The sequence below is a fragment of the Camelina sativa genome, chromosome 15 (assembly GCF_030686135.1).
Source record: "Camelina sativa cultivar CO46 ecotype springtype chromosome 15, ASM3068613v1".
Lineage (NCBI taxonomy): Eukaryota > Viridiplantae > Streptophyta > Magnoliopsida > Brassicales > Brassicaceae > Camelina > Camelina sativa.
This window is the reverse complement of record NC_141894.1, coordinates 5,193,967-5,220,938: the sequence shown is the minus strand read 5'-3', so window position 1 is coordinate 5,220,938 and position 26,972 is coordinate 5,193,967. Positions and strand designations below refer to the sequence as shown.

General features: G+C 38.2%; 10 protein-coding genes, 1 non-coding gene and 1 pseudogene across 11 annotated transcripts; 9 read left to right on the top strand and 3 right to left on the bottom strand.

Moving 5' to 3' along the window:
• Positions 1-454: 454 nt before the first annotated feature.
• LOC104745460 (uncharacterized) lies at positions 455-1,138 on the top strand. The gene has a single exon (XM_010466709.2). The coding sequence runs from the start codon at positions 470-472 to the stop codon at positions 1,136-1,138; it is 669 nt and encodes a 222-aa protein (XP_010465011.1). The 5' UTR covers positions 455-469.
• A 513-nt stretch (positions 1,139-1,651) lies between these two features.
• On the top strand, positions 1,652-2,564 carry LOC104748154 (uncharacterized). Its single transcript, XM_010469837.2, has one exon. It carries the CDS (start codon positions 1,652-1,654, stop codon positions 2,438-2,440), a length of 789 nt encoding a protein of 262 aa, XP_010468139.1. The 3' UTR covers positions 2,441-2,564.
• A 704-nt stretch (positions 2,565-3,268) lies between these two features.
• LOC104748153 (uncharacterized) lies at positions 3,269-4,172 on the top strand. Its single transcript, XM_010469836.2, has one exon. The coding sequence runs from the start codon at positions 3,310-3,312 to the stop codon at positions 4,036-4,038; it is 729 nt and encodes a 242-aa protein (XP_010468138.1). The 5' UTR covers positions 3,269-3,309; the 3' UTR covers positions 4,039-4,172.
• A 178-nt stretch (positions 4,173-4,350) lies between these two features.
• Positions 4,351-5,961, top strand: LOC104745459 (protein ELC). Its single transcript, XM_010466708.3, has one exon. It carries the CDS (start codon positions 4,469-4,471, stop codon positions 5,666-5,668), a length of 1,200 nt encoding a protein of 399 aa, XP_010465010.1. The 5' UTR covers positions 4,351-4,468; the 3' UTR covers positions 5,669-5,961.
• Positions 5,962-6,704: 743 nt separating this feature from the next.
• LOC104745458 (nascent polypeptide-associated complex subunit alpha-like protein 1) lies at positions 6,705-8,196 on the bottom strand. The gene is made up of 4 exons (XM_010466706.3): positions 7,972-8,196; positions 7,625-7,709; positions 7,328-7,458; positions 6,705-7,219 (listed from the first exon to the last, which is right to left on the bottom strand). Exons 1-4 carry the CDS (start codon positions 8,026-8,028, stop codon positions 6,875-6,877), a joined length of 618 nt encoding a protein of 205 aa, XP_010465008.1. The 5' UTR covers positions 8,029-8,196; the 3' UTR covers positions 6,705-6,874.
• Positions 8,197-8,294: 98 nt separating this feature from the next.
• Positions 8,295-8,366, bottom strand: TRNAK-UUU (transfer RNA lysine (anticodon UUU)). Its single transcript has one exon. It is a non-coding gene; the product is annotated as a tRNA-Lys (tRNA).
• A 36-nt stretch (positions 8,367-8,402) lies between these two features.
• Positions 8,403-12,109, top strand: LOC104745457 (actin-related protein 5). Its single transcript, XM_087489704.1, has 11 exons — positions 8,403-8,663; positions 8,793-8,863; positions 9,061-9,185; positions 9,409-9,453; positions 9,555-9,657; positions 9,785-9,894; positions 9,997-10,106; positions 10,200-10,290; positions 10,378-10,821; positions 10,895-11,022; positions 11,118-12,109. The coding sequence occupies exons 1-11, from the start codon at positions 8,515-8,517 to the stop codon at positions 11,962-11,964; spliced, it is 2,223 nt and encodes a 740-aa protein (XP_087345830.1). The 5' UTR covers positions 8,403-8,514; the 3' UTR covers positions 11,965-12,109.
• A 55-nt stretch (positions 12,110-12,164) lies between these two features.
• LOC104745454 (ankyrin repeat-containing protein ITN1) lies at positions 12,165-16,460 on the bottom strand. The gene is made up of 4 exons (XM_010466704.2): positions 16,212-16,460; positions 15,218-15,724; positions 14,696-15,105; positions 12,165-14,620 (listed from the first exon to the last, which is right to left on the bottom strand). Exons 1-4 carry the CDS (start codon positions 16,234-16,236, stop codon positions 13,790-13,792), a joined length of 1,773 nt encoding a protein of 590 aa, XP_010465006.2. The 5' UTR covers positions 16,237-16,460; the 3' UTR covers positions 12,165-13,789.
• On the top strand, positions 12,259-13,019 carry LOC104745456 (large ribosomal subunit protein uL10c). The gene has a single exon (XM_010466705.3). It carries the CDS (start codon positions 12,259-12,261, stop codon positions 12,775-12,777), a length of 519 nt encoding a protein of 172 aa, XP_010465007.1. The 3' UTR covers positions 12,778-13,019.
• A 2,585-nt stretch (positions 16,461-19,045) lies between the features above and the next one.
• On the top strand, positions 19,046-20,525 carry LOC147926287 (uncharacterized). Its single transcript, XM_087489185.1, has 4 exons — positions 19,046-19,216; positions 19,345-19,632; positions 19,725-19,952; positions 20,039-20,525. The coding sequence occupies exons 1-4, from the start codon at positions 19,046-19,048 to the stop codon at positions 20,420-20,422; spliced, it is 1,071 nt and encodes a 356-aa protein (XP_087345311.1). The 3' UTR covers positions 20,423-20,525.
• Positions 20,526-21,587: 1,062 nt separating this feature from the next.
• On the top strand, positions 21,588-23,347 carry LOC109129065 (putative F-box/FBD/LRR-repeat protein At5g62970). Its single transcript, XM_087489705.1, has 3 exons — positions 21,588-22,590; positions 22,707-22,838; positions 22,961-23,347. The coding sequence occupies exons 1-3, from the start codon at positions 21,661-21,663 to the stop codon at positions 23,270-23,272; spliced, it is 1,374 nt and encodes a 457-aa protein (XP_087345831.1). The 5' UTR covers positions 21,588-21,660; the 3' UTR covers positions 23,273-23,347.
• A 1,511-nt stretch (positions 23,348-24,858) lies between these two features.
• LOC104748152 (putative F-box/FBD/LRR-repeat protein At5g62970 pseudogene) lies at positions 24,859-26,463 on the top strand (annotated as a pseudogene).
• Positions 26,464-26,972: the final 509 nt, after the last annotated feature.

Here is a 26,972-nt window from a genome sequence, read left to right as displayed (position 1 = left end):
TACGACCATACAAACCATAAACCAGATAAAAGATATGGTTAGGTTGAGTTTTTTGAATACAAAGCTTTGATTTAGGATGATACTAACGTTATAACATTAACTATATTGATCAGAAATTATTCCTTTTAATTCAAAATTTGAGATCTTTATAAACTCGTTATCCAAATAATTAATGATCTAGGATAGGATTAAGCTGAACGCGGTGAATGGTCACATACACTATTCACGACGTCACACAAGCCTGGCCTGACGATGTGATAAAGCTAGCTAGCCCTGGCTACATGCATCTGAACCGTCCAATTTTAATTGAATTTACGTGTAGAAAGATCAACGGTGGTGATAATAACATCATCCTGCGAGTACGACACTAAAAGAGAACCAGCGCTGCAATTTAAGTAGCCTCCTCCGCCAGAGAGCAAGTTTTGTTTTATTATTCTCTCATTCATAAGAAAGTTAAATACAAAAATCAATGGCTCCGAGAATCAGAAGCATCGGGAGTTACGCTACTCAGGAAAAGTACTCTGTCGATTTCTTCGGAGACGAGTTCACCGTCACCGTGACGCCGGATCCTTCCGTCATCGGCCAATGGATCCACGACGTACTATCTCACAACCGCTTCTCCTTTCACCCTCTCGTCGTTGGCGTCGGCGTTCAGTGGACACCGCATGGTTATTACTCCGACTCCGATTCTTCATCAGGCGGTTACTACGATCCTCCGGCGGATACTCTTCAGCTCTGCGTTGGGAATCGATGTATCATCATCCAGCTCTCTCACTGTCAACACGTTCCCAACGTCCTTCGCAGTTTCCTCGCGGATCCAAACTACACGTTCGTCGGCGTTTGGAACAGCCAAGACGCGAGAAAGCTAGAGTGGTGTAGGCATCAGTTAGAGATTGGTGATCTCTTGGATTTGAGGAAGTACGTTGAAGATTCGAGAGGACAGAGGAGCTTGAGGCGTTGTTCGTTTAAGGTGATTGTTGAGGAGTGTTTGGGTTACCGAGGAGTGAAGCTAAATCGTCGGGTGAGTATGAGTGATTGGAGTGAGTACGACCTCTGTGACCGTCAGGTTCTTCAGGCGTCGATAGATGCTTTTGTTTGTTTCAAGCTCGGTGTTAAGTATCGTCTTTGGCAAGTTTGAGTAAACATATGTTCATTGAGAAATCTCTAATAATAAGCTTTTTGAATCTTTCTTTTGTTAATGTGAGTGAAAAGAAACTGTTTTTTTTTCATTAGTATAATTTTTCCTTTTTTTGGTTTAAGACGGTGGTTTATTTCTTTCTTCCATATTGAATAATTAAGAAAAACATACAAATTTGTTTAGTTACAAAATTGGTAAATACTGTTTTTAATCCTGGTATGAGCTGTTTAGCAAACAACCAAAGCTGGAAATTATCTTTTTAAGAAAACAAAAAAAAAGGAAAATAATCTAATAATAAAATATTACGTTTTAAATAATATCTTCATTAAATATTTTCTTAACAAATAAAAAGCAATACAAATATAATGCATCTCAATTCTCACCCGTCCGTTTTGAAACCCCAACACAATGCCTTAAAAGATCAACGGTGATAAATTTACCAAATAGTAGTATTAAAAAGCGGCGCAAATTATTTTAGAAAAACCCTCGTCAAAGTTGTCGTAGGGTTTTCCGATGGATCCGACGATAGTAACCGAACGTACCCGTACCTACTCTACACACAAAGAGTACACTGTCGATTTCTTTGGAGATGCGTTATACGTCACCGTAACTCCGGATTTCTCCGTCATCAACCAATGGATCAGTGACGTCTTCCGCAACCGCAACCACTGTGGTCTTGTCGTTGGAGTCGGCGTACAGTGGACACCTCCGGCTTTAAACGTCGCTAATCCTAGTGATTGCTGTTGGAAATACATTTTTGACAACATGATGGCTTTAGCCAACTACGCGGCCGATCCTTTACCTGGTGATTACGTCGCCACTAATACTAATCAGCGTGGCGAGTTCATCTCAGATCCTCCAGCGGATACTCTCCAGTTATGCGTGGGTAACAAATGCCTAATCATCCAGTTACGTTGCTGTGACGAAGTCCCTAACAGTCTCCGCAGTTTCTTGACGGACCCGGAGAGAACGTTCGTCGGCGTCTGTAACAGTCAAGACGCAAGAAAGCTGGCGAGGTCTAGTCATGAGTTGGAGATTGGGGAACTTGTTGACGTAATGCAGCACGTGAATGATTCGAGGGGAATGAGCATGGAGATCTCTTCGTTTGAAGAGATTGTCGAGGAATGTATGGGTTATCAAGGAGTGAGGCTAGATCCGGATATAAGCATGAGTGATTGGACTGTTTACGACCTTTACGATGATCAGATCCTTCAGGCGTCACTAGTTGCTTACGTTTGCCATGAGCTTGGTGTTCGGGCTCGTCTTTGGCAAGTTGGAAAACAAGTATCAAACAAGAATTAAGTGTGGCTTTAATAATTAATCTTTTATGTTTCATCTGGTGTGACTTGAATCCTTCTTAAGATAGTTTGCGAGCCAAATTAAACAGTTCTCTTTTCTTTTGTTCACTCTTTAATTCCATGAGTAATATGAATATCGCTATCTATTTAATTACAGTTTTTTTTTTTAACTAATGTCATAGGTAAAAAAAAAGACTACTTTCCACGAGTCATGTATATCATCACAAAATTCACATACCATTAGTTTTGTTCGGTTCAGTTCAATTTGAACTTCTTGGATTATGACTAATCTTTTCAGAGTTGGCTCTCTTTCACTTTGGTACGCCGTTGTTCTCTTTAAGATGGTATAGTTACTAGTTAGTTACTACACGTCTTGATCAATTAATTTTTTTTGATATCCCAAAAAAAGAAAAAAAATCTATTCATACGAAAAATAATCTATTCTTATATTATCAAACTGTCGAAAAAAAAAACTAAATTTTGCCAGACTAAATGAATCAAAGATAATAATATTAACCTTGATTTTAATTTCCATATCTATCTATATCAAAATCTTTCAAAACAAATCAAAACCAGTTTTTTTGGAGAGGAGATATATTCAGTAAATTATTTACTTTTTGGTGTGTATCCTTTACCATGTGACAGACGTGCATCACAATTATCGACCGTCCGATTTTGACTATACAAAAAGATCAATGGTGGAAAAAATCGTGTACGTACGAAGACCAAAAAGCACTGTGTCAATAGCTCCCTCTTGGACCATAGCGAGAAAATAATAAAAAGAAACCGCCTTCACTTTTCTTTTCTCCTTCTTCCTCACTGCTCACTCGTCTCAAACCAGAAAAAAAAAAAGCAAAAAAGAGAGAGAACTCAATGGCAGCTCCTACGATAAGAACCGTCGCAAGTTACCGCACTCACACAGAGCACACCGTCGATTTCTTCGGAGAAGAGTTCATCGTCACCGTGACGCCGGATCCCTCCGTCATCAACCGATGGATTCGCGACGTCCTCTTCAACAACCGTTTCTCCTCTCACCCTCTCGTCGTTGGCGTTGGCGTCCAGTGGACACCGTTAACTTACTACTCCGATTCTCCTCCTCCGGATGATTCCTACGCCACCGATCTTCCTCCGGGCTGTTACTACGCCGATCCTCCGCCTTCTGGTAGATCCTACTCGGATAGTCCAGCGGATATACTCCAGTTATGCGTGGGTAACAAATGTCTCATCATCCAGTTAGGTTACTGTGAGCAAGTCCCAAACAGTCTCCGCAGTTTCTTGACGGATCCAGAAACAACGTTCGTAGGCGTCTGGAACAGTCAAGACGCAAGGAAACTAGCTATATGTTGTCACCAGTTGGAGATCGGAAACCTTCTTGACGTAAGGCGGTACGTGAATGATTCGTGGGGAAGGAGCATGAGAGGTTGTTCGTTTGAAGAGATTGTCGAGGAAGTTATGGGTTATCAAGGAGTGAGGCTAGATCCGGATATAAGCATGAGTGATTGGACTGCTTACGACCTTGACAACGATCAGATCCTTCAAGCGTCACTTGATGCTTACGTTTGCCATCAGCTTGGTGTTTGGGCTCGTCTTTGGGAAGCTTGAAAAAAATATATATATATCAACATGAATAAATTGTTGCTTGACGACCACTTGAATCTTTCTTTTGTTTTTTCTGTTGTTGACTAGTGTGGTTTGAATCTTCTTTAGGATGTGACAATAATTAAGTTTTTGTTGCACTCGTTAATTTCATGAATTTAACTCTCTTTGATCACAAAATTACTCGTTACTATGAGTAGTATGAGCATTAATCTATTCTACTAATTAAACAGTTAATCCAAAACAACAATTTAATCGTGTTCACTGCGCAAGTCGAGAAGAATAAAAAGTTCAGATCAAGGGTAAAAGAGTAATTAGCTTTTAAAGACGCGTCATAATAAAACATTATTGCTTCTTCTTCTAAAATCGAATCTCCACCACTTTTGTCGTCGTCATCTTCGATTTGGACTACCACCGCCGGCACCGTATAACTCCGATGGTTTCTTCGCCGTCGAATCCGCAGCAGATTCAACAGTTCCTGTCATCTGCGCTCTCACAGCGCGGTCCATCATCCGTCCCTTACGAAGAGTCCGCCAAGTGGTTGATCAGGCAACATCTACTTAACCTAATCTCTTCTTACCCATCCTTAGAGCCCAAGACGGCATCGTTTATGCACAACGATGGCCGGTCCGTCAATCTCCTCCAAGCAGATGGTACGATCCCTATGCCTTTTCATGGAGTCACCTACAACATCCCTGTCATCATCTGGCTCCTTGAGTCTTATCCTCGTCATCCTCCTTGCGTCTATGTGAATCCCACCGCCGATATGATCATCAAACGACCTCACGCACACGTCACTCCTTCTGGTCTCGTCTCTCATCCTTACCTTCAGAATTGGATTCACCCTAGCTCCAATCTCGTAGATCTCGTTTCCGATCTCAGCGCTGCTTTTGCTCGTGATCCGCCTCTTTACTCACGACGCCGTCCTCAGCCGCCACCGCCGTCTCCTCCTACGGGATACGATGCTTCTCTCACGCGACCTACTTCGGCTGATCAGTCATTGCCTAGACCGTTCCCGCCATCACCTTACGGAGGAGGAGGAGGAGGGAGGGTTCAAGTGCAGCACGTTCACCATCAGCAGCAATCAGATGATGCTGCGGAGGTTTTCAAGAGAAACGCGATTAATAAGATGGTGGAGATGGTACACAGCGATTTGGTTTCGATGAGGAGAGCAAGAGAAGCTGAAGCAGAAGCGTTGCTGAGTTTGCAATCTGGGTTGAAAAGAAGAGATGAAGAGGTCAACAGAGGATTGAAGGAGATGGTTGAGGAGAAAGAAACACTTGAACAGCAATTACAGGTTATCTCCATGAATACTGATATCCTAGATTCTTGGGTTAGAGAGAACCAAGGCAAAACCAAGAACGTAGTTGATTTAGATGTTGATACTGCCTTTGAGGTTGGTGATACACTCTCTAAGCAGATGTTAGACTGTACTGCGTCTGATTTAGCCATAGAAGATACTATTTATTCCTTGGATAAGTCGTTTCAAGATGGAGTTCTGCCGTTTGATCAGTATTTGAGGAATGTGAGGTTGTTGTCAAGGGAACAATTCTTCCACCGAGCCATGGGTTCTAAAATCAGGGCAGCACAAATGGATGCTCACGTTGCAGCTATCGCAGGTAGGTTACATTCATGAATGTAATAAGTCAGTGTTCTCGTATGAGGGATGCTGTGTCACAATGCTGTTTTATGTAGTCTAAGATCAACATCTTTGAGGAGAATTCTGTGGCTATTGTGTGATGCTGCCTCTTTTAAGATTGAATTAAATGTTTATAGACTATATATACACACCTACACTTGTGAGCACATACAGATTTGAATAGTTCATGCCTGAGAATTATCTCCTTTTGTGATCTATGACTACTTTTGTTTTTTTTGGGATCTTTGTGATGAACATTATGTTATCTAATGAATTAATTGGTTTGAGAATGTTACTGTCTTGCTTTGGATATTGGAACACTTTTGACAGACTATTTTTTTCTTCTCCATTAGAAAGTGTTGGTTTAGTTGACAACGGAAACTAAAGAGTAGACGTAATATACCTTGTTGATTTAGCTCCATCATTATACCTTGTCAAGTCTTCTTACTTGCAACTGAGCAACAGTGTTAGACCTGGTTTTCCTTGTAACCTTGGGTGCCTTTGTTGTCTTGAATACAACCAGCTTCCTTCTTTCTTGCCTCTCGTTAGTCACTTCCCTTGAGGAGTCTATGAACTGCCACTTCTAGCACTCGCCACTTTGTGCGGTGTCTGTGTCAATTAACCTAAGTGGTTTCCGCTACACGCACTAAACCAAACAGTTTAAGAAAAGAAAAGTTCTAATTAAACGAATCATAATGCTGAGATGAATAAAGCCTTGATAGTATCTGGAGTTGTTTTCCTCCATTTCGAGAGATGAAGAGTTTCAAGGAAAGGGTTTAGTGTGCTTTGGTTGAAGTGAAGAGGTCTCTCTCATGTCCTTTGGGATTGGTTCATTACGGAAAGAGCTAATAGAGCATGTTTGGGTCGAGCTCAATTCAGGGTCCGACTAGGACTAAAAGTCTTAGCCTTCAACTTCGTTTAACACATCAACTCCACCAAGATCGAAACCCTCAAATATGAAAGGAGTAGAAATCTTGCTTTCCCGCGGACTGATTTGTCATAAGCTCAAAAACTATAACCGCAAACACTGGACTAATAAAATAAACTGAAATTCAATAGCTTATATAGGGTTTATAGTTTTATACTGATACAACATTCAAAATCTCTTCAAGAAAACACTGAAACCAAAAATTTCCAAATCCTCTGGACAATCTCTGGCACATAACTCAAGCTAAACCTTGTCTAAGTAGAAAAGATTTTGGTTTAGGTGGTAAGCTCCATGATGGCAGAGACAATATCTCCATCAGCAGCCTTGAGAGCCTTCACAGCCCTAGGCTTAGACACTCCAGCTTGGGTCATCACCAACTCAATGTCCTTAGGCTCAACACCTTCGTCGTCAACGTCCTCATCATCATCTTGAACCACTGCAGCGCTCGAAGACGACTCACCCTTTGAAATCACGTTGCTGAGATCCGTAGCCTTGAATTGCTCTGCCGCCTGTGACTGGAGCTGAGAGCTCAAATCCTCAATCTTCGCCTCTCCGAAGATCACATATGTGTCTGATGCAGGGCTCTTGAACACATCAGGTTTTGATATGACAAACAAGATCTGTGTTCCACAAAGCAATGTAGATCAATCAATCAATACATTTTGAATGTGTGGAATCACCAAAAATTAAGATTTGATTGAATGTCCCAAGAGAAAAAAAACAACAACATTCTTGCTCTTTTTGACGGTGACTCTGCTAACACCAGTGATAGGTTTCATGCCGAGCTTCAGCATTGCTTTACGACTCTTCTTCTCACTTCTGCTTTGTTTTGACTTACCTCCTGCCTCTCCATCTGGTCCTGTTTTTACCAATCACAGCTCAATAATATTACTCAACAACGACATGATTATCATCATTCCTACATATTTAAACTAACATAAACTAATCTGAGATACTAGGATCTATACTAATATTCATTAGTTAGGATCAATGAAATGTACAAAGCTTAACAGAAGAAGACATACCGTCAGCCTCGTCATCATCCTTGTCATCGTCATCGGAGTCATCGTCTTCGTTATCATCATCGTCCTCAACTTCAGGCTTATCGAGCTACAACAACAAATCATACATAAGCTATGTCAATCAATAATTGAAAGAAATGGGGAAAATACAAATTCAGATCTAAAAGTCTTATAAGCTCCAATATTATCATAGACGAAACATATATAAACAACAGCGATCTGAGCAGGAACAAAATCAAGAATCTGAATTCATCAGTTTAATAATTCACAGACTTGAGAATAAGCAAGAAACAAATGAACCAAGATGATAGATAGGTAAAAGAAGAGTAAAAGAAGATAATATCAATTACATCGATCTTTTGTTCCTCCAATTTGGCGGCGAGGATCTCTTTCTCTTCGGTAGTCATGGTGAGTGTGTTTGTATATTGAAAGTGAAGTGAGGAGATTCGTGATCCGTGCGGAAACTCTAAAACCCTAGAAAACGTAATTTGCGTTTAGGGTGGAGAAGACAGAGTGTTGTTAGTTACTGCAAAGAAAAAGATATCAAAAGGCCCAAAACATATATGAATTGTACTATTACTACACCTTGTCCGTTGGGCTTTATCAGTTGAAAAAGTTGGTCGGAAGCGCAAAAAAGACAACGCATGACAACAGGAAAAAAAAAAAGAAAAAACGCCGTCTGTGGGGATCGAACCCACGGCCACGTGGTTAAAAGCCACGCGCTCTACCACTGAGCTAAGACGGCTTACGTTTAAGTTTTCTATTATTTGTTATTTATCCTGTTATAAAGTAGAGTTCTATGAAGTTTAATTGAATAATTCCACGTCACGGAGCTCCGCTTGTGTCTTCTTCTTCTTTTGCTCACCGGAGCTCTAGATGTCCTAATTCAGTCGATGACTGACGACGACGGGGACCAAATCAACAGAGTAGGAAGAGGAAGCATGTCGTTCGTTCCGAGGATACGTAGGCAGACTGATTACAATACCTATCCACCTTCGATTCCCATTGTTATCGATAATGGCGCCTCTTACTTCCGTATCGGGTACTTTTTTTATTTCCATAAACCCTAGAATTCGCTAACTCAGTTTTACTTCAGATTCGAGGCATGTCGTAATAATCATCTTTCCCCCGAATTGGTGCAATTCGTGTTAATCTCTTCAATTTTATTTAGGTGGGCAGGAGAAACTGAGCCTCGTGTTGTTTTCCGCAATATCGTGCAAAGGCCACGCCACAAAGCTACAGGTCTTGATTTATGTCTAATTTGTGTTTAGTGCTTGTATGCCTCTTAATTGCTTCCTTTACTGGATCGTTGCTGCTAGTGTTAGCCAATGGAGTCTCAGATATGTTTCAAAGTAGTAGAGCTGAGCTGCTTGAAGTTTTTGGCTTTGATTTAGAGATATATGTAATGTTGTAACGATTTGGTCTTCTCTCCGGTACAGGTGAAACTGTTACTATTGTTGGCGACCTGGATCCTGCATTGATGAAGTACTTTGATTGCACTCGCTCAGGACCACGTTCACCTTTTGACAGCAATGTGGTTTATCAGTTTGAGATTATGGAATATGTAAGGATTCTATACCCCTTTATTCAATAAAAGAATCGTATTGTATGTATGATTTGTAAGGTCTTCTGTTCATGTCTTTTTGTGAGCTTTTGCTCTTTACCATTTTTGCAATTTGGTTGGCTTTATATATCTTATTCCAAGTTCTTTGATGTTTATGCTCATTAAATAATGCAATCACTGAAGAACCCGTGGCACTTGTCTAATTGATTCTTCTGCTTTTTAGATTCTTGACTTCGCCTTTGATCGTTTGGGTGCTAATGGATCAAGGGTATGTATGTCCTAGTTCTTTTTTCATCTTGATTTTGAGGTTTATTATACTGCCTGTCAGATTTTTGTCTCTTCATTTAACGTCATTTGATGGCAGTACAGATTGATCATCCAATCCTAATCACAGAATGTGCATGCAACCCAGTTCAATCTCGAAGCAAAATGGCAGAACTGCTATTTGAGACTTATGGAGTGCCTGCAGTTGGTATGACTCTGAGTTATTAGCTTAAATTATGAATTTGATTGTCTTCTTGAAATAAATGTTTGATAGTTAACTATGGAACCTTTTGTGTGTTGCTTTCATTAATTTATTAACTCTCATGTTGTCACAGCATTTGGAGTCGATGCTGCTTTCAGCTATAAGTACAATCAACTACATGGAATTTGTAAAGAAGATGGAATTGTTCTCTGTCCTGGATTCACTACAACACACGCCATTCCAGTATGTATCTTTGACTACTGTGAATTCCTGATAACACTAGTCATTAGTCTGATAATGCTTGTATGTCTTATTGATATGGTACATGGTTTTATTGGTTATCAGTTTGTCGACGGAGAACCTGTTTATAAAGGGTCCTGCCGAACAAACATTGGTGGATATCATGTCACTGATTATTTAAAGCAGCTTCTGTCACTTAAGTACCCTTTTCATTCGTAAGTGCTTCCACGTGATCAATCTTCTCAATGCGATCGCTCACATTTCAAGATATTGATATGTTTTTCTCGCCATGTTCAATTTCACAAAAGGTCTAGGTTTACATGGGAGAAGGCCGAAGATTTAAAATTGGAACACTGTTATATCGCACCGGACTATGCTTCTGAAGTTCGGTTATTCCAGGTAAGTTAATTTATATAGCTCTCTCGTTTCCTATTTCAGGCAGTTTGTGACTCCAGTAAACTCAATTTATGTGATCATCTTGACCAGGAAGGAACAAAAGAAGCTGAAGAGAAAACAAGGTATTGGCAGCTTCCATGGATACCTCCTCCCACCGAAGTTCCTCCATCAGAAGAAGAGATTGCAAGGAAAGCAGCTATAAGAGAAAAACAAGGTCAAAGGCTGAGAGAAATGGCTGAAGCAAAGAAATTGTCCAAGATAAATGAAATGGAGAGTGAATTGAGCAGCTTGCGTTTCCTTGTGAAACAGCTTGACCAGGTTGAAGAGGATGATATTCCAACCTTTTTGTCAGACACCGGTTATGCGTCCAGGCAAGAGCTAGAATCTACTATTTTGAAAGTGACACAGTCGCTTAGAAAAGCAAGGGGTGAGCCGATGAATGAACCATCTGAGATTGAAGAGAACACTGATTCTCTTAATAATGAAAAGTATCCTCTTATGAATATCCCGGATGATATGCTTACTCCTGAGCAGGTTTGTTTCCAGATTAGTGAGAAATCCTTTACTCAGGTGAGAGTCGGGTCTAATTTTCATATTCTGCTTGCAGCTTAAGGACAAGAAGAGGCAAATGTTTCTGAAATCAACAACAGAGGGCCGGCTACGAGCTAGACAAAAGCGTAATGAGGAGGAACTCGAAAAAGAGAGAAGAAATCAATTAGAGGAGGAAAGACGTCGGTATGTAAACTACTAATTCATTAGTCAATATTAGAAAGGAAAACAAGGGAGCAAAATATATAATCCTTTTGTTATTATCCGTCTTGTGGTTGTAGTGAGAACCCAGAATTTTACTTAGAGGAGATGCGAGCTCAGTACAAGGAAGTGTTGGAGAGAGTTGAGCAGAAGAAACGTCTGAAAACAAATGGGTCCAGTAACGGGAATAATAAGTCTGGAGGTGTTGGACGAGGCGAGCGACTAAGCGCTGCACAGAGGGAGAGAATGCGTCTGCTGACAACAGCAGCCTTTGATAGAGGGAAAGGCGAGGATACATTTGGTGCTAGAGATGAAGATTGGCAGCTATACAAACTTATGAGCAAGGATAATGACGATGATGATGAACAACCTGATTCAGACGAGGCTGAGTTGGCTCGTTTAACATCTAGACTTCAGGAAATTGACCCAACATTTGTGCAGAAAGTAGAGGGAGAGAATCAAACACCAGGGGAGGTACCACGCGTACGTCAGTTAACAGAGGAAGATTACAAGATAGTGATTGGTATTGAAAGATTCAGGTGTCCTGAGATCCTATTTCATCCAAACCTTGTTGGCATTGAGCAAGTAGGCTTAGACGAGATGGCCGGTGCATCGATCAGAAGACTACCGCACGAGGAGACAGAGTTAGAAGAGAAGAAGTTAACGAGTTCGATACTAATGACTGGCGGGTGTAGCCTTCTCCCGGGAATGAAAGAACGGTTGGAATATGGGATTAGGATGATAAGACCGTGCGGAGACCCCATAATAGTTGTTCGAGCTATGGATCCTGTGCTGGATGCATGGCGTGGAGCATCTGCGTTTGCTGCAAATTTAAACTTCTTGAGTAACGCCTTTACTAAGATGGATTACGACGAGAAAGGTGAAGATTGGCTTCGAAAATATCAAATTCGATACAATAATTTGTGATTCCTCCTCTTGTTATAGGATTAATTATGGATTTCCTATATGATTAAGCTTTAGCTCTCTCTTGTTATTTGCTTAATGTTTTAAATCGTTTGGACAAATACCAAAATTTATAAATCAACACAAAAATTAGAAGCCCAACACAAAATAGCCCAATTTGACTACTGGTTTGTGTAAGTCGTCTCCGATACACTCAGAGAAGTGAAGAACCCTAGCTTCTCTCATTTCGAATCTCGAGCTCAGTTTCTTCTGGATCGAAATCATCGTGTCTTTTGGAATTAGCTCTGTATTGGATCGATGTCTAGCCTGAGAAGAGCTCTGCTGGTTGCAGGGAAGACGAAAATAAACCTAGAGAACTGCCATTTCATAACAGGAATCAACTACAACGGACTCAGCGTGAAGCAATTACAAGAGCTCCGTGGAATCCTCCGCGAAAACACGAACACGAAGCTACTCGTCGCGAAGAACACTTTGGTGTACAAAGCCTTAGAAGGAACGAAATGGGAATCTCTGAAGCCATGTATGAAAGGTATGAACGCTTGGATCTTCGTTCAGTCAGAAGATATCCCTGCTGCTTTGAAGACCTTCATCAATTTCCAGAAAGAGAAGAAGCTCTTTGATAACAACTTAGGCGGTGCCGTCTTCGAAGAGAAACTCTACGCTCCTCAAGATTACAAGGTCATTGAGACTATGCCGTCTCGATCCGATGTTTATAATATGATGCTTGGTTCTTTGCATTGGCCTGCGTTGGATCTTGTCAATACGTTGCAGGCACCACCGGCGTCAGAGAATGAGACTGTTGCTTCAGTTTCTTAGATTGGAAAAATGCTTCAGTTATCAGTCCCTTTTATGTTTGTGCTTCCGGATTCAACCTTAGTGTTCTATCACAAAATAATTTATGGAATTATCATACCAATTTGTTGCGGATTACTCCATTTTGATTTCAGAATCAGTGTTTGTGGTTTTTGTTGGAGTAGATTGAGCTTTGCTTATCTTTATATTGTTGTTTGCTTAGCAGAGAAATGGTGAAATGATAACACTTGTTTGGGGACTTGAAATACTCTTTTACAGCTACCCTACTAAGGACTGATACTGCTTAATCCAACAAGTTTCAGATAAGTATTTCTAAAACCTTTGATCTCCTTGAAATGTGTTGGCTTATGGATATCTTGAAACTCCCAACTACAATTTTGGTTTTGTGCATCACAACCTCACTTCTACAATTGGTGTATTGAGTTCACTTTCCATGGCTTTTTTCTACAAGTTCCCATATAGTTTATATTTCCCTTCTAAACCCAAACTGGTAAGCCTCACTAATGAAATACTGTGACTCTGTTATCCCACCATTCTCTGTGACTTGTGCTGCTATTACATTTCACTCTCAGTCTAAGTGAAGTTACTTTATGTGTTGGTGTTTAAGTTCGAACTTGAATTCTTTCCTCTGCTCTCCAAGCAAGCTTGAGATCTATAACAAATACAGAAGTAAACATCCCCAAATCTTGGTTCAAAATCAGTATCCACCTCAAGTTATAGAGCTGTGCAGCTGAAATGATTAGATGATCATGAATATAAATGATTCCCCAACCAAAGAACGAACCTCATCTTGCAAACACACCCACACTTCTTAACACTTACATATGATGGTTGCAAATTTCAATGCTCATTTCTTTCTGACGACAATGGTTTTTTTGGAACAAATTGAGTTGAGCCGTGTAAACCTTTAAAATTGACAACAGTGTTTGCCATTTGATGGTCAGGCTTTATACACTATATCGTCTAGCTCTTCACCAAATACAATATATTTACATGATTTTTTCGTTAATGCATCTTAGATTGCGAAAATGGGATCGACTTCCGAGTTAGAGAAATCTGAATGATGCCATGAGTTGGAACCGCTCCTGCGCGCACTCTTCACCTTCTTCCTCATCGACCTTGTCCTCTTCGACTTCACCACGTAATAAGTCATGGTTCCAAGAACACCAGCCATTATCACGCCCCCAACCACAGTTACCAGCTCAGCCGCCCACTGGTTCTTACGCCCAACCACTATGTATGATGATGCAAGAAATGCTACAGATGTACACATCGATGCCAACCACATGAGTTTGTTGATCACTTCCACTACCCTCTTCTCAGCTTTTGTCTCTCCTCTCACCAATGTGATCTGGACCACCACAACTGCCAGAGAAGTAAACAACGCGAGTGCGTTGAAGATGAAGAAGATCTTAAATGATGCTCGGCCCACCACAACTGCTGATCCGTCATTGTTGTCTCCTCCAGGCACTGTGAATATAGCAGCAAAAGCTACAGTTGCAAACAATACAGCCACAACAGTTACCGAATTGGTTGCATTGTTGATCCCTTCTCTGTGGAGTTTCCTGAGTTCTTTGGAAATGTTGTGCACATTTTTGTTCGTCCTTTTCGTCTGTTCCAGCTGGATATGTACATCGTTCTTGATTTGGGTGACAGTGCTTCTCAGCTCGTCCCTTGGCTGGTTCAGCTCATTCGCCCTAAGAGCCCCGCTACGAGCAAGACACTCTTTAATGTATGATGATTCTTCTGAGAGTGGAAGCCCTTCTGCTATGTCAAGCGCTGTCTTGTGTTCCCGGGTTAAAGCATTGGCGTTGGTATCAGGGAGTGACAACAATAGTTCTACAATCTGCAAAGACATGCCAAAATATGAATTCTCAATCAAAAATCTCAAAATGAATCAAACCCTCAGGCGGATGCATACCTCTGCTCGTCTTTTCCTGGTGGCAACATGTAAAGCTGTGTTACAAGACTTGTCAGGTTGCATAACAATAGCAGGATCTGCATCGAGCAGGAGTTTCACCACTTCGGCGTTCTGCCCTTTAACAGCCATGTGAAGTGCAGTTTGTCCTTTCTTGTCAACCCGTCTTGCTAGCTGAGGATCCTTGGAGAGAAGAGCTTTTATGACCTCGACATGACCTTGCCTTGCAGCTAGATGCAAGGCGTTTTTATGGTTAGACCGGGAAATCTCTAGCAAATTCCCAGCTTTGGATAAGAGCTGGTTCACAACTTCTGTATGGCCTCTCATAGCTGCAGACACAAGCGGAGTTGCATTCGATGGGCCAAATGTATGACTAAGCGTTGAATCATGATCTAGCAAGACCTCAACAATAGCTGCAAGAAACAAACCATTTTTATTCACATACTGTAGTTTACATAACGAAGAAACTTTTATGAAACTTCAATATAAAAAAAAGCAGAATTCAAGAGTTTGCGAGAGCATTACCATGATGGCCTTGTATGGCAGCAATATGAAGTGGATCATATCCAGAACGGTTCTTCTTAGCAATACTCTCTCTACTCGAATACTTCAAAAGCTCTTTGACGACATCAAGATGCCCTTTATCCGCAGCAGTGAAGAGCGCAGTCTCCCCTAACTCATTCACCTCATTCACAATCGAAGCTCGGATCTCAGCAACTTCAGCATCAAACTCTTCCCCACTGAGAATCCCTTCCATCTGAGAGTTAATATCCTTGAGAATCTGCTGCACAGCAGCCAAATCGCCACGTTGGGCAGCTAAGTGAAGCTCAGTGTCGTTGTGGCGACCAGTGACTTGCTTAACATACTTTTTCTTGCCAGCTTGATCCATTCTCTTGCCTGAATTAGACAAAACCAAAGCTGGTGCAGTTGCGGTTGCAGATGGTGAAGGTGTTGGTGAAGGATCTACCATAGGATTTAGATTCTCACTTGACTGCAAAATCATTCCCCCTTTCTCCATATCTCCTCTTTCTCCTGAGAATTCACCAAAACATGGAAGGGTCAATTCAACTATACACAGATCTGGATTAATATACACACACACAAATCTATCTGAAATTGGGAGACTCTATAAACTGATTAACTGAAAATTCAATTATTCCGTCAATCAAGGTATATATCATTATGGATAAAAATATTACAAAAATTCATGTGAAACATATGAGTGGTTCGGTAATACACAGACAAGAAGAGGGACCATGGAAGATCACATGTCCGAAAACAGTTTGAAGATTCTCTCCGACAATTATGCAATCATACAATTTAAATCAGCTAAGAGAAACATTTATACTTCTTCTGCCTAAAAACTGTGACTAGGAAAAAATGTTTTCCAGCCTAACAAATAAAAATTCAATAACCCAAAATCGAATCAAAAAGTTCTCTAGATCGTATATGGAAAAGACGACTAAGAAAAGTCAAGAGATGTGTATAAGTAACAGTAATAAAAGAATTATCTGGTTACCATCTACAAAGGATGAGGCAGCCATGATGAGTGAAGCTAGAAGCTGAGAGAAAGGTGTTGCTGCTGCTGATGGTTGTGTGTATTGAGATGTAAGTAATTGGGGGAAGGAGAGAGAAGCGAAATGGGGAAAGTAGGGAGGAAGAAGGTTAGATAGAAAAAGCAAAAAGGAGACTCATCTTCGTGTGGTCAATCGCATGACTAAAATATGTGTATGCCTATGTTATACAGTGGGACTCCTTTTCTTTTACTACTTTTTTGTTTTTCTTTTTTTATTTACAAAAACCAATCATCTAACTTTATCTAATTTATTGAACAACCCCCTATCGAATTATAAGTTCGCAAAGTTTCCCCCAACTTCTCTTTTTGTTATGAGAATAGCTAGGAACATATCGAGGGGCCCGGAACCTTTTAGTAATTCATAAAAAAAAAAGATGAAGATTATAGGTGAACAGTTGGAGAAAAAGTAGGACCGTAACTTTTTTATTTTCATTTTTCTCAAATAATAGGTGTAAGAAATAAAAGGTTTTGGACAGTTTTTTTTAGATTTGTTTTTTTTGCTTGATTTCAATTTGTTTTTGTGAAATATAAATTATGAAAAAAAGTCTATGTGGCATGTTTTTATTGGGAAAATGACTTGTGATTTATATGATAAAGGATATATCTTATATAATAAGAGAAGGTTTTTTCTAACTTTGCCTAAGAATGTGACATTTGGCACTCTATATTTGTGACACATGTCATTCTCATTAATTTTAAATTTAACATTCTAATTCTTTTTTGACTTTATTTTATTTGTATCTTATATAGTTTGTTAAAAAAATTATTATTGTTGTATAGTTTGCTTTTTGAATTTCAACATTGTTACAAAAATATCTTCTTTCCATTTTTTAGGTTTAGCATCTAATATATTTCATAATGAAATCATACATCACAAAACCTAAAAAAAAAATACTGATCAACCCAACTAAAAAATATAAATAAATTGAAACCAAATAAAAATAAAAAATCGTTTAATACTTTTAAAGTAAAAACTGAAACCAAATTAACTTTTTTTTTTGTCAAGAAACCAAATTAACTTATGATAGACTAATTTAAAAATATAGAAGATTTTCAAATATATATATATATATATAAATTATATTATATTCAATAATCATAAATAATTTATTAAAGACACAACTCAAATTTGTATTTAATAGTATTATATAATTTACAGTTTGACTGTCTTTAACACGTATGTACTAAAAAAAATGGTATCATAACATAATTGTTTTATATCCCCCCAAAAAAATAGAAAACAATAGTTTCAAAATTGATTTATTGTTAATTATACTATTTATTTTAAAATTATTAGAAATGGAGATAATTTATAGAAGAAAAAAAATCTATATACTTATTTAAGCAATCCTTTAAACAAATAACCCTACTCCATGTAAAATATTACACAAAATGCCACTGTATTTTAATACAAAATATAATAACAGAATCTTAATATTAATTTGTTGTAACCTGAAAATGATTATCCAAAAAATAGTAATTATTAATTTATTAGATTACAAGAAATCATTAATAAAATAATTTCAAAATTATTTAATAAAATTATTTCAAAATTATGTAATAAAATAATTAAACATATTCTATTCATTGTTTCAGAAATCTTAGGAAACAACAACAAACTATTTAAAAATTATAAAACTTAAATTTATTTATAAAACTAAGATTAAATATTTACATATCTAAATCATTTAATAATAACAAATATATATTAAAATTAGGATACAACATTGTTTATATTTTTAAAATATATCTATATACTTATTTAAGCTATGTTGTTAAAAATTTAACCAGTTCTGATGTGACATATTACGAAAATGCTATTATATTTTAATTATTCTAATAACTAACAAAAGAAAAGTTTAGATTTGTTTACAAAATAATAAAAGTCTATTTATTGTTTCATAAATCTTAGGAAATAATAACAAACTATTTAATTGGCTAAAACTTAATTGTTTATACACAATATTCACTATATAAACAATACTAATTGTATAATATTGATAATATACATAACCTAATTGTAATTTTCACCTATACAACATGTTATACCAATAACTTCAAATTGTAAATTTGGTATATTAAGATCTCTAAACACGATCACATCAATTTGTAATACCAAATCAAGGGTCAATACATGTTTTGTTAGATTTTTTTGGCTTTACCGAATGTATAATTAACGAATTTGATATTGCACCAAACCAAAATAGTAGTACCAACTACGGGTCGAAATCAGAAAATGACTTTAAGTAAATTAAATATATGATTTTATAAAATGTATAGAATTAATAAATTTTCTACTATTATTTTGTAACAAATAAATCCAAATTTACATAAATATATCCTCCGGTGTTGCCGGAACTCCAGGAGGACACATTGCAGGCTCTAAATGCACTGCTTCTAGTGCCAAACAGACATGAGTTCACCACCGTCCTCTCTCCCATTCCCCTACCAAAGACAGAATGGTACGGTTACAAACTCTTTGAATAATGGTTTTGGTTTTGTTTAGGTCTTGCTTAGGTCTCATTGTTTGGTCTCGATTGGTCTTGGTTATGAAGTGTTTGGTCTTTGATGCGATTACAAACTCTTTGAATAATGGTTTTGGTTTTGTTTACGTCTTGCTTAGGTCTCATTGTTTGGTCTCTGATGCGATTACAAACTCTTTGAAGCTATTGTGTATCGTTTCTTAGACTTAGCATTAAGTCTTCTTAGTTTAGTTGATATCATCCTGATGGTTATCGTTTCTTAGACTTATCGATTTGTTATTTTGAGTGTCTCTGATGGTTGACTTTCGTTTTATTGTTTCATGTGTATGGAGGTTTGATCGTGACCCTGGATCTAAGCTTGTTCGGAAGATTACTAAAATTCTTTTAAACAAATTCGAAGGTCCTTTCTACAGCTGGACATGTGTTCCTCGGGATAAACAGGAAAGATACTTCATTGAGTTTGCGGTTAAGTGTTCTGTCCTCTAGCCTTCATATATATATAGCTTTAAGCTTTCTATACGGCTTCATATATTGTTTTATTTACTTGTGCTTCTTTTCACTCACATTAGCTATTTTCTTTTTGTTTTTTGTAGAAAACCCACACTTGGGATCCTTTGATAACTGGGACTGTTCAAGCTCACTTCGAGACCATCTGTCAAAATCGGCTCAAAGACATGGTTAGCACCGTGAGAACTACTAGACGCCAACCTAAATGGATTGGAACTACTCTATGGACAACAATGACAGAATTCTGGGACACTGAAGAAGCACAACAAAGGAGCAAAACATATTCTGATGTCCGTATGTCTGACCGTAATGGCCTCGGTCCTCATGTCCACCTCTCAGGGCCAAAGTCGTATAAACAGATTCAAAACGAAATGGTGAGCCAATTCTGTTGTTACACATTCGCCACTTTTATTTTTGACCTAGCTGTTACATTCAAAATTTACTTGTCTGTTTCTTAACATTACAGGAAGAGGAATTGGGAAGAGAAGTACGTATTGGTGAGGTTTTCATCAAGGCACATACAAAGCCTGATGGGACATATGTTAATCGGAAGGCAGAGAAGATAGCAGGAACATATGAGAAGAATGTGCAAGAGAGGTTGTCTCAGCTCGAGGAAGATCCTTCTGCCATCTCAGATGGGGAGTCACGGCCCCGAGAGCTAACAACTGAAGAATATACAGAAATCTTTCTTCAGGTTACGTTTTATTTTAACAATACACAAATGTTATCTTGGAGTTTAATTTGACATCCTCTAATATCTTATTTTCTCTTACTTTGCAGTCCACTGAGAAGGATTCAAGAGGAAAACCTTTTGGAGTTGGAAGCCTCCTTGACAGCATTGTCAATGGCAAGGGGAAGCAAGCAGGAGACACTCACGCCTTTGTGGCTATGCAAGAACAGTTGCAGGAAGCTCAATGGAAGATAGAGGAGCAGGCTGCTAATATGTTGAGGCGTGATGCAGAAATATTGAAGCGTGATGCACAAATTGCTCAACAATCCGAAATTATTGCTGAGCAGAAGGAGAAGATTGACGAGTTGGACTTGGTGGGGAAGTTTCTGCGGCAATGTGATCCACGGTTCAAGGAGTTCTTGACAGCCCATTCAGCGAAAGAGACAACCACGACAGAGCCTCTTCAAGAAGAAGATCCAACTTCAACTCCATAGGTTCTTCTTGTGTTACCTGTCTCTATGTAACTCTTTTTTGATGAACTCAATAGCGACACTATGTGTTGTACTTTTGTGTTTTGAAACTATGATAACTTTTAAGTATAATGTATTTTGGCATAAATATTATGTGTTTCTTTAGGTTTCCAATTTAGAATCATTTTTTGGTTTGGTTGACAGGGTTAAAAAGAAAAAAGAGAAATTAAAATATTCTATATCCAGTTTCAAAAAAAAATTAGTCGCCAAATAGTCATCAAATTTTAACAATATAGCTAAAAACTAAAGTGACTATATAGTGACTACTATATATATTAGTCACTATATAGTCACCAAAACTTATACGACTATCTACCGACCAAGTTAACAACCCATTTGTTCAGTTTTCTTAATCACAGAATAGTCGCAACCTAGTCACTAAAAATAACGACTACATAATGACTACGATGAATATAGTCGTAACTTAGTCGCAAAAGAGTCACTACATTTTACGACTAAATGATGACTACTATGTGACAACATGTATATAGTCGCCTATTAGTCGCAAAATTGCGACTAAATATACGACTACATCAAATAGCGACTATCGATTAACGACAGTATGAAATAGTCGCTAATTAGTCGTAAATCTTGATTTAGCGACTATTAAGTAACTAATAGTGTAGTCGCAAAATGCGTGTTTTCTTGTAGTGCTGGTAACATTATTCTACAAAATATTAACGTGTATTTATGAGTCGGGTAATAAAACGGGTAATGAGACGGGTAACGAGATGCTCAAAAATTAAATTAATATCCGATACTCGATCATTATTCATGGATAATATAATTATTATACCCTTCACTCGACCCTAAAACTGTAGGTACCTTTTTTCGGGACGGATACAAACCGAAAAACGGATCCAATACGGATATCGGTAGTAGTTTTCAGGTCTACCTATTAGTAGTTTAATATGAATCAAAATTCATCATATAGTACTATATTATATAACATGTAAATGAATGATATAACATAAACATAATATTAACAAATAACAAAAAAAAAAAAAAATTCCGGCTACCAGCGCGGGTTATTATCTAGTATATATATATATATAGAAACAGAGTAATCATCATCCGATTCCTTTGATTTCGCTAGGTTTTGACAAATAGAAGATTTTCTAGGGTTTGCTCTATTCCTCTGTTTTTATTAGTCTCGGCACTTTCATCCCTATTGGTGAGCTAGGGGGTTTGAATAAGAAGATATGGAAAAGATCAGTGGGTTTTCTGATGATGATTTGCTCGTGAAGATCTTATCGTTTCTTCCAACCAAAGATGCGGCAAGCACAAGCATTTTGTCGAAGCAATGGAAGTTTCTTTGGATGCGGGTGCCAAAACTTGAGTTCGATGAAAAAAGCATGTATCCTGATGAATTCTACTATAAATATACCTTCTTAGAAGATGAGGATCACAGAAGAAACTATTTTACCGAGTTGGGAAAAAGCCATATGATGCGGCGTTTTATTGACAGGAATCTGCCATCACATAGATCTCCCGTCATCGAGAGCTTGCATCTCAAGCTTTTCACTGATGCATTTCAACCTGAAGATATCAAACTGTGGGTTGAAATTGCAATCTCTCGTTGCCTTGAGGAGCTGAGCGTTACTTTTATTCGTTTCGGGGGAATACCTATTGCAGTACCCATGCCGAGTAGCTTGTATACTTGCAAATCACTTGTGACGTTGAAACTTAATAGGCGCATTCTCGTGGATGTTCCTCATACTTGTTGCCTCCCCTCCTTAAAAGCTTTGCACCTTCGACGTGTGATATACGCAGATGAAGAATCTCTTCAACGGCTTTTATCTAATTCCTCTGTTTTGGAAGATCTTTTTCTGGAACGATCTCCCGGTGACAATGTGAGAAAGTTTGCTGTTATCATCCCGTCATTGCTTAGTTTATGCATTGTGATGTCTGAGGAGTGTACTTCTGATGGGTATATCATAGATACTCCTTCTTTGAAGTGTTTCAAAGCTTTTGATTATAGTGATACTACTTCCACATGTTTTCTAGTGAAGAATATGCCTAAGCTGGAGGAGGCACAAGTATGGGCTGGTCAAAATAGCAAGAGGCTTCTCCAACCTGTCACATCTGTCAAGCGTCTTTCATTGTGGGTAGGAAACAACGACATTGCAGAGGTGGTAATTTGAATTCATTGATAATCATAATATTCTAGTCTTCAATTATATCACTATATATCACGACTTAGATTAATACTAAATGTTCTTTTGTACGTACGTATACTGGTATACAGGTTGTATATGGTGATGATATTGTCTTTAATAAGCTTGAGCATCTGCATTTTCGTACATATAAGAGATTTTGGTCCAAGTTACTATTCCAGTTGCTCAATGCTTCTCCCAAACTACAACACTTCACTTTCAGTGTAAGTTTCTTCGATAACTCTTTTGTTTTTTTTTTGTTTTTTTTTTTTTTTGGGGGGGGGGGGGGGGTCTGATTCACAGTATCTTTTGATCTAACTCTCTTTTTTTTTTAAAACTCCACAAGGATCATCTTACTAAAGATGGTACTATGGGTGCACCGGTTTGCTGGAAGCAACTGAATAGTGTTCCTCAATGTTTGTTGTCGAGTCTCCAGACTTTCAAGTGGTTAGGTTTACATAGATCCGTAGAAGGGAAAGATCTGGCGACATATATCTTGAGAAATTCTTGCTTACTGAAGACTGCAACAATCTCGCTCGGACGACAACCACAAAGGGATCATGAGTTGGAGACGGAGGTGAAATTTTGTTTACGTGGTTCACCCACATGCAACCTCGTATTCAATGATTACTGGCGCTGTCGTGAAATACATCTTTGACGCCCTTGAATTACTAAAGTTTTTGTTGCATATGATTTAGATGGTTTTATGGAGGAATTACACACGCATATTTAACCAAATGTTGAAGTTGCTAACCAAGAATGATGAAAAAAACGACACTAAAAAATGTAGCCAACCTGCTAACTTAAACTATATAATGATAAGAGCAAGAGTAATGAGTACATGAATTCATAATCTTATAAGCTAAAACAGCAAAGGAAAGAGAATAGCGTAAAGAGAATAGATTGAGGCAACACATTATATAATCACAATTTACACAACGGAGACAAACAATGAAAAGATTGTTCTTTTCAATCATCGCCTCTTGCTACAACTTAACCCCTTTTACCTTACGGATCTAACCTTTTCTCAATCTCAAACACTATCAATGATAATATGAATACGGAGTTAAAAACTGAAACCTTCCATAAGCCCTGTAATGGTTTAGTAGGCGTGGGTGAGCAATCAGCAACTTTGAGGTGGAAAGATGGAGCTTAAAACTCTCCATGATGATATAACAAAACATGTGAGTATATATCTGAAAAAACATAAAGGTTACAGTAGACTCTGTGTTTTGGTGCTGCATCTCACACGTTCTGGTGTAAATTTCTTGGAAAAAAAATCAGTGGATTGCAAGGCAGCTTAACATTCTCAAGAGAATATTCTTTTAAGATTCAATAAAAAAGAAACATTTTATCTTTTAACACATTCTCATATAATTTGACATCATGACATTTGAAACACCTTAACTCTTTCCCTTTTGTTGGACTGATTCTACATTAGAGGAGTATCTAGAGCAGAGAGAACTTCTTGAAAAACCTTCAGATCGCAGGAGAGAGATTATGAAGATAGAAACTCCGAGGCTCATCGAAGACTTCATCGAGATAAAAAAAAGAACCAGATGCGTCCTCAGATAGCAGCAAACAAGGGAATATCAGCGGTCTGTCACACGAGACGGTGATAGCTATCGACTAACCAAGATTATGCAGCAGCATTTTCAGAAGGAAGAAGATCGATGCATGCTCTGTTGTACAACTTACTTTTATGTTTTTTTTTTGTATAGCGCTGAATGGAAAGTTTTCTCTTCCATTAGAAACTCGGCTAATTATCTTGAAGCTCTTGTTTTGGGAACTTAGTAGCTTTTGCAGATACCGGCGAAGCTAACTTGTTTTTTATATGATGGTCATGTATGTATGTAGCATCAAAGTGACATGGCATATGTTTCATGTTCATGTTCATGTTCATGTATGTATATGCCTAGTGACATGTTCTGCTCTTTAAAAAGAGTTGCCTTGATGGAAAGAAGAAGAGGTTACTTGAAGTGCCAAACTTTGAAAACCCTAAATTTTGTTAACGACAACTTTTTATTTACTAGGTCTTGGGCTTTATATTATTTGGAAAAATATAAGTTTTCAAAACCCAATAGATATATAGAAACAGAGTAATCACCATCCGATTCCTTTGATTTCCGTTTGGCTAGGTTTTGACAAATAGAAGATTTTCTAGGGTTTCCTCTATTTCTCTGTTTTTATTAGTCTCGGCGCTTACCGCCCTACTGGTGAGCTAGGGGGTTTGAATAAGAAGATATGGAAAAGATCAGTAGGTTTTCTGATAATGAATTGATCGTGAAGATCTTATCATTTCTTCCAACAAAAGATGCGGCAAGCACAAGCATTTTGTCGAAGCAGTGGAAGTTTCTTTGGATGCGGGTGCCAAAACTTGAGTTCGTTGAAAAAAGTATGTATCCTGAAGGATTCTACTATACATACATCTTCTCAGAAGATGAGGATGAGGATCACAGAAGAAAGTATTCTACCGAGTTGGGAAAAAGCCATATGATGCGGCGTTTTATTGACAGGAATCTGCCATTACATAGCTCTCCGGTCATCTCTCAAGCTTTTCACCGATGCATTTCAACATAAAGATATCAGACTGTGGGTTGAAATTGCAATCTCTCGTTGCATTGAGGAGCTAAGAATTACTTTTACTCGTTACAGGCGAAAACCTGTTGCGGTACTCATGCCGAGTAGCTTGTATACTTGCAAATCACTTGTGACGTTGAAACTTAAGGACCGCATTCTCGTGGATGTTCCTCATTCTTTTTGCCTCCCCTCCTTGAAAGTTTTGCACCTTCGATGTGTGATATACACAAATGAAGAATCTCTTCAACGGCTTTTATCTAATTCCTCTGTTCTGGAAGATCTTGTTCTGGAACTATATCCACGTGACAATGTGAGAAAGTTTGCTGTTATCATCCCGTCATTGCTTAGTTTATCCTTTGCGATGTCTGATCAGTGTACTTCTGATGGGTATATCATAGATACTCCTTCTTTGAAGTATTTCAAAGCTTTTGATAGAAGTAGAAGTGATAGTACTTCCACATGTTTTCTAGTGAAGAATATGCCTAAGCTGGAGGAGGCACAATTATGGGCTGGTCACAATATCAAGAGGCTTCTCCAACCTGTCTCATCTGTCAAGCGTCTTTCATTGCGGGTAGGAGGAGACAAGGACACTGCAGAGGTGGTAATTTGAATCCATTGATAATCATAATATTGTCTTCAATTATCTTACTATCTATATATATATATATCACGACTTAGGTTAATACTAAATCGTTCTTTCTTACGTACATATACTGGTATACAGGCTGTATTTGGTGATGATATTGTCTTTAATAAGCTTGAGAATCTGCATTTTCGTACATATAAGACAATTTGGTCCAAGTTACTATTCCAGTTGCTCAATGCTTCTCCCAAACTACGAGACTTCACTTACAATGTAAGTTTCTTCGATAAACTTTTTTTTTTGGGGGGTGTCTGATTCACAGTATCTTTTGATCTAACTCTCATTTTTTTTTTTTTTAACTCCACAAGGATCATCTTTATAGAGATGGTACTATGGGTGCGGTTTGCTGGAACCAACTGAATAGTGTTCCTCAATGTTTGTTGTCGAGTCTCCAGACTTTCAAGTGGTTAGGTTTCCATAGATCCGTAGAAGTGAAAGATATGGCGACATATATCTTGAGAAATTCTTGCTTATTGAAGACTGCAACAATCTCTATCGGACGACGATTACAAAGGAATCATGAGTTGGAGACGGAGGTGAAATCTTGTTTCCGTGGTTCACCCACATGCAACCTCGTATTCACTTTACACTGGGACTGTCGTGAAAGACATCTTTGGAACCCTTGAATTACTAAAGTTTTTGTTGCATTTGATTTAGATGGTTCTATCGAGGAATTACACACGCATATTTAACCAAATGTTGAAGTTGCTAACCAAGAATGATGAAAAAAACGACACTTAAAAATGTAGTCAACCTGCTAACTTAAACTATAATGATAAGAGCAAGAGTCATAAGTACATGAATTCATAATCTTATAAGCTACAACAGCAAAGGAAAGAGAATGGCGTGAAGCAAAGGAAAGAGAGTAGCGTAAAGTGAATAGCTTAAGGCTACACTATTGATATTTGTTAGTTATAGTCTTTACGATGAACAAAAACACCGTGAAGCTTGTCTATGTACCGTCTTCTCAAACTGGTTGCTACAAAACAGCACGATGCGTTAGCATTAGCATTACCCTCGCTGCGTGGACTCCATCCCCGGAAGTGGCCTCATGGCTATAGAAAACGCTTGCTGGAAATGTTTTGCTGTACAAACAGCATCATTAACATTATACTACTGAGTAGTGTATGCAAAT